Source organism: Staurois parvus, unplaced genomic scaffold (genome assembly GCF_062004578.1).
Source record: "Staurois parvus isolate SC_StPar_1 unplaced genomic scaffold, SC_StPar_1.0 ptg001150l, whole genome shotgun sequence".
In the NCBI taxonomy this organism is placed as follows: domain Eukaryota; kingdom Metazoa; phylum Chordata; class Amphibia; order Anura; family Ranidae; genus Staurois; species Staurois parvus.
In genome coordinates this window covers 1,948,858-1,955,000 of record NW_028318946.1, presented here as the reverse complement: position 1 = coordinate 1,955,000, position 6,143 = coordinate 1,948,858, and the positions used below count along the sequence as shown (strand labels likewise).

The following is a 6,143-nucleotide window of genomic DNA, read 5'->3' as shown; positions in this document are numbered from 1 at the left end:
ATGTGAATGTATAATTATGGATGTAATAATATATGATCACTCGGCAAAATCTACCCTAACAAAAAATAATTCCCACTACAATCACCCCTAAAGAAAAGTAACATTTCACCCTTAAAAGCAAATAATAATAATAAACATTTTCTTTCACTAATACTCAAACACCCATATAGAAAAATCCAAAATTAATACATAAATAAATAAAAAAAACAAAATAATATCCAAAGATAAAATAAAAAATAAAATGTCCAAAATAATGTCCAGATAAATAAAATTAAATAATAGTCCACCAAAAATATCTCAATCCAGTGTGTTCAACTTTCAATTCTCCATTCTGAACCTCGTGATACCTTGAAAAAATATAAACTATAATAGTGTATTATCTTCCAAATATCATATAAGTGTATATACCTTAAAACATATAAATATATACTAAATAAGTGCAAAATATGTGCAAAAATATAACAATGTGAACAAAAATATACTCAGATTCAACTGTGCACATTGTTATATTTTTGCACATATTTTGCAATTATTTAGTATATATTTATATGTTTTAAGGTATATACACTTATATGATATTTGGAAGATAATACACTATTATAGTTTATATTTTTTAAAGGTATCACGAGGTTCAAAATGGAGAATTGAAAGTTGAACACACTGGATTGAGATATTTTTGGTGGACTATTATTTAATTTTATTTATCTGGACATTATTTTGGACATTTTATTTTTTATTTTATCTTTGGATATTATTTTGCTTTTTTTATTTATTTATGTAATAATTTTGGATTTTTCTATATGGGTGTTTGAGTATTAGTGAAAGAAAATGTTTATTATTATTATTTGCTTTTAAGGGTGAAATGTTACTTTTCTTTAGGGGTGATTGTAGTGGGAATTATTTTTTGTTAGGGTAGATTTTGCCAAGTGATCATATATTATTACATCCATAGATATACATTCACATACACACTGGATTGAGATACTTTTGGTGGACAATTATTTATTTTATTTATCTGGACATTATTTTGGACATTTTATTATTTCATTTTTTATTATATCTTTGGATATTATATATTTTTTTAATTTATTTATGTATTCATTTTGGATTTTTCTATATGGGTGTTTGAGTATTAGTGAAAGAAAAGGTTTATTATTATTATTATTTGCTTTCAAGGGTGAAAGTGTTACTTTTCTATAGGGGTGATTGTAGTGGGAATGATTTTTTGTTAGGGTAGATTTTGCCGAGTGATCATATATTATTACATCCATAGATATACATTGACATACACACTGGATTGAGATACTTTTGGTGGACTATTATTTATTTTATTTATCTGGACATTATTTTGGACATTTTATTATTTTATTTTATTTTTTATTTTTATGTTTGGATATTATTATTTTTTTTTTTTTTATTTATGTATTAATTTTGGAGTTTTCTATATGGGTGTTTGAGTATTAGTGAAAGAAAAGGTTTATTATTATTATTTGCTTTCAAGGGTGAAAGTGTTACTTTCCTTTAGGGGTGATTGTAGTGGGAATTATATTTTGTTAGGGTAGATTTTGCTGAGTGATCATATATTATTACATCCATAGATATACATTCACATACACAGGGAAGACGTTTTCTTGATCATTGAGTCGCTCTGGGAAGATCCTAAATGTGAGGTTCATGCAGGGGCAGGCTGTCAACTCATGGGGCCCCTGCAGGGGCGGACTGACAACTCATGGGGCCCCTGGGCAATAGGGGATCATGGGGCCACTGTGTCTTTGCCCACACTCAAAGCACACCCACAAAAGCCTATAAAAAGGTACCAGGGGCATTTCATGGGGCCCCCTACTGACCCTGGGCCCTCGGGCAGTGCCTGAGTGTTCGAATTGTCAGTCTGCCCCTGGGTTCATGTAAGACCACCAAAGACCGCTCCATGAATTTAAAAAAAAAAAAAAAAAGTTTGATTGGCATTTTTATTGGCTACATTTATTGATGGCTGCTGCCCTGCTGGGATTTGCCCCGCCTCAGTGATCGGCTTCCTTTAACTCTCTATCATTTTCCTTTCCAGCCGCCTTCAGTCCAGAGTGCGGATCCTAGTGGACGGGAGCTTTCTGCTGCAGCAGGTCACCCCGGAGGATTCTGGGAAGTACACCTGCATCCCCAGCAACGGCCTGTGGAAGTCACCATCGGCCTCAGCCTACCTCACTGTACTGCGTATGTATGGAATGATTCAATTTTTATTCATTATTGTGGTCAGCTGGGCCCATCTGCTCGTGGGCGGCCGGGCCCCTGTGCTCGTGGTAGGCCGGGCCCCTGTGCTCGTGGCCGGCTGGTCCCATCCTATGGCCTTGGTCCTGTTGACAAATGACAAGTTCCATTCATTTTTATTTTTTTTTTATTATTTTACATTTTTTTTTCTTGTTGCTAGGCAGATTAAAACTCGTCAAAAATGCACTACATGCAGCATTTCCATTGAAGTCTATAGAGCCAAAGACGCAACTTTTTGTGTTTAAAAAAGTAACATTGTTTATAAACATTGATCGGATGGGAGATAGAGAGATACAAAGTAACATTGTTTATAAACATCGATCAGACGGGAGATAGAGAGATACAAAGTAACATTGTTTATAAACATCGATCAGACGGGAGATAGAGAGATACAAAGTAACATTGTTTATAAACATCGATCAGACGGGAGATAGAGAGATACAAAGTAACATTGTTTATAAACATCGATCAGACGGGAGATAGAGAGATACAAAGTAACATTGTTTATAAACATCGATCGGATGGGAGATGGAGAGATACAAAGTAACATTGTTTATAAACATCAATCAGATGGGAGATAGAGAGATACAAAGTTACATTGTTTATACACATCGATCAGATGGGAGATTTAGTTGGATTTTTTTTTCCTGTTTTAGTTTTCAGACAGGATGTTGCGTTGATACATTTAAAATATTAATTTTGAAGTTTTTGTAGCCCTCGATTATGAAACTATGGAAAATATCGATCGATTTGCGCTGTGTAACGTCTTCACGTTCTCTTCCCGATTTTTCTCCTCCAGATCCGGCCTACGTGACCGACATGCCGGCAGAAACCTATCTGCCTATCGGCATGCGCGGTATGATCAGTTGCCCTGCCAGGGCCAATCCGCCCCTGTTGTTCATCAACTGGACCAAGGACGGCCTCCCGCTAGAGCTGGACAAGGTAGGAGACCTCCAGGACACTTACATTGGTGGGAATGCTTAATGCCCTCTGAAAAGAGATCCGAGGTGGGCGAGCGACCGACAGGCGTTCAGTAGACACTGCTGCCACCTCCTGATACCCCATCTAGGGACTAAAATGCGGTTGTTGTTTTTTTTTTTCTCATGGAGGTGTTTCTGAAAACCATACTACATTTTGGCCACTAGATGGAGCTGATGATCGTAGGAAAAAATCTATTATTTGAAAATGAAATAATATAAACTACTACATGTACTATTCTATATTCTATTTCATTTACAAATATAATATAGAAAAATGTATATATTCTTCCATTTTTAATATAAATGTAGAATAGTTGTATATATTCTTCCATTTTTAATGTAGAATTAATAGTTTATATATTATATTTAAAAATAAAATTATATATAAACTATTCTACATTTATATTAAAAATTAAAGAATATATACATTATATTTAAAAATGAAATTATATGTAAACTATTAATTTTACATTTATATTAAAAATGGAAGAATATATACATTTTTCTATATTATGTTTGAAAATTAAATATAGAATTAATAGTTGTATATATTCTTCCATTTTTAATATAAATGTAGAATTAATAGTTTATATATAATTTCATTTTTAAATATAATATAAACTATTAATTCTACATTTATTTTAAAAATGGAAGAATATATACATTTTTCTATATTATATTTGAAAATGAAATAGAATATAGAATAGTATATGTAGTAGTTTATATTATTTAATTTTCAAATATAATATAGAAAAATGTATATATTCTTCCATTTTTAATATAAATGTAAAATTAATAGTTTATATATAATTTCATTTTTAAATATATTGTATATATTCTTTAATTTTTTATATAAATGTAGAATAGTTTATATATAATTTTATTTTTAAATATAATATATAAACTATTTTACATTTATATTAAAAATGGAAGAATATACACATTTTTCTATATTATATTTGAAAATTAAATAATATAAACTACTACATATACTATTCTATATTCTATTTCATTTTCAAATATAATATAGAAAAATGTATATATTCTTCCATTTTTAAAATAAATGTAGAATTAATAGTTATATTTAAAAATGAAATTATATATAAACTATTAATTCTACATTTATTTTAAAAATGGAAGAATATATACATTTTTCTATATTATATTTGAAAATGAAATAGAATATAGAATAGTATATGTAGTAGTTTATATTATTTAATTTTCAAATATAATATAGAAAAATGTATATATTCTTCCATTTTTAAAATAAATGTAGAATTAATAGTTTATATATAATTTCATTTTTAAATATATTGTATATATTCTTTAATTTTTAATATAAATGTAGAATAGTTTATATATAATTTCATTTTTAAATATAATATATAAACTATTCTACATTTATATTAAAAATTAAAGAATATATACAATATATTTAAAAATGAAATTATATATAAACTATTAATTCTACATTTATATTAAAAATGGAAGAATATATACATTTTTCTATATTAGTTTATATTATTTCATTTTTAAATATAATATAGAAAAATGTATATATTAAGTTTTTGGCCTCAGGATGGCGAGATTGTGCTGACTGTCTAAAATATCTATTATATTATAATATATGATATTTATTGAGTTTCCCCTCCATTCTTGTTGCCAGTTCCCAGGATGGTACCTGGAAGAGGACGGCTCCATTGTTGTGGCAACGGGGAATGACGATGCCCTTGGCACGTACACCTGCACTCCCTACAACAGCTACGGAAGCATGGGTGTGTCTCTGCCCACCGCCGTCATCCTGAAGGTATGGGGAACCATCTGAGAAATCTTGTTTCAAATTGTGTAGGATGTTTACTTAAAGTCTTTGTATTTTTGGGGTTAGATACCACTTACGGCCAATTTCCCCCTTTTCTTTTCTGATACATATGGCCCAAACCTTCTTTATTCCCAATGGCAACCTCCTGGCCAACTCCATCGGCTCCTTCACCGAGTCAGTGGACTGCCCTCTACTAGGCCCTATGGAGATGCAGTCCACTTGCAAGCCTGCAGAAAGATGGATTTTTTTTATTAGGGCCTGGGGAGAAAGGCTACACAGGTGCAGTACATTGTGGCTCTGTTGACTTTGAGAAGAGGACTGAAGGGCCACTAGAGGTGCCATGGCCAATGGAGGAGTTTTCTGGCTGGTTGGACTGCAGCTGTAGGACAGGGAAGGCTGAGGTTGAGCAGCTGTTGGACAGGGAAGGCTGAGGTTGGGCAGCTGTAGGACAGAGAAGGCTGAGGTTGGGCAGCTGTAGGACAGGGAAGGCTGAGGTTGGGCAGCTGTAGGACAGGGAAGGCTGAGGTTGGGCAGCTGTAGGACAGAGAAGGCTGAGGTTGGGCAGCTGTAGGACAGGGAAGCCTGAGGTTGGGCAGCTGTAGGAAAAGGGAAGGCTGAGGTTGGGCAGCTGTAGGACAGGGAAGGCTGAGGTTGGGCAGCTGTAGGACAGGGTAGGCTGAGGTTGGGCAGCTGTAGGACAGGGAAGGCTGAGGTTGGGCAGCTGTAGGACAGGGAAGGCTGAGGTTGGGCAGGTGGTCCCAAGTGTTATAAACAGATTGTTATCCTTTGAAAAAAAAAAAAAAACCTCAGCATTGACAGCCTACCGTTTTCTTCATAATATGTATTTTTTTAAATAGGATCCACCTTCCTTCATCATCATCCCAAAAGATGAGTATTTCCAAGATGTGGGGAGGGAGCTGATCATCTCTTGTGCTGCTGATGGGGACCCACCTCCCGAAATTAGCTGGGTCAAGGTGAGCATGGACAAACATGGCTGGCGTAAAAGGAGAACTTCCGTCAAACCTAAATGCTTCTAGATAAAGAAGGGTAGGACAGCTCTCTCAACCAGAGGTTCCTCCAGA

At 33.3% G+C, this 6,143-nt stretch overlaps 1 protein-coding gene across 1 annotated transcript in view; it reads left to right on the top strand.

Annotated features, from left to right (window-relative positions):
- The window catches only part of IGSF9 (immunoglobulin superfamily member 9), a 143,021-nt gene that overhangs the window by 74,643 nt on the left and 62,235 nt on the right, over positions 1-6,143 (top strand). Inside the window, exons 7-10 of the mRNA XM_089659380.1 lie at positions 2,063-2,208; positions 3,062-3,204; positions 4,909-5,049; positions 5,919-6,035. Coding sequence (XP_089515506.1) covers positions 2,063-2,208; positions 3,062-3,204; positions 4,909-5,049; positions 5,919-6,035 — 547 coding nt within the window. The remainder of the gene's footprint in view (positions 1-2,062; positions 2,209-3,061; positions 3,205-4,908; positions 5,050-5,918; positions 6,036-6,143) is intronic.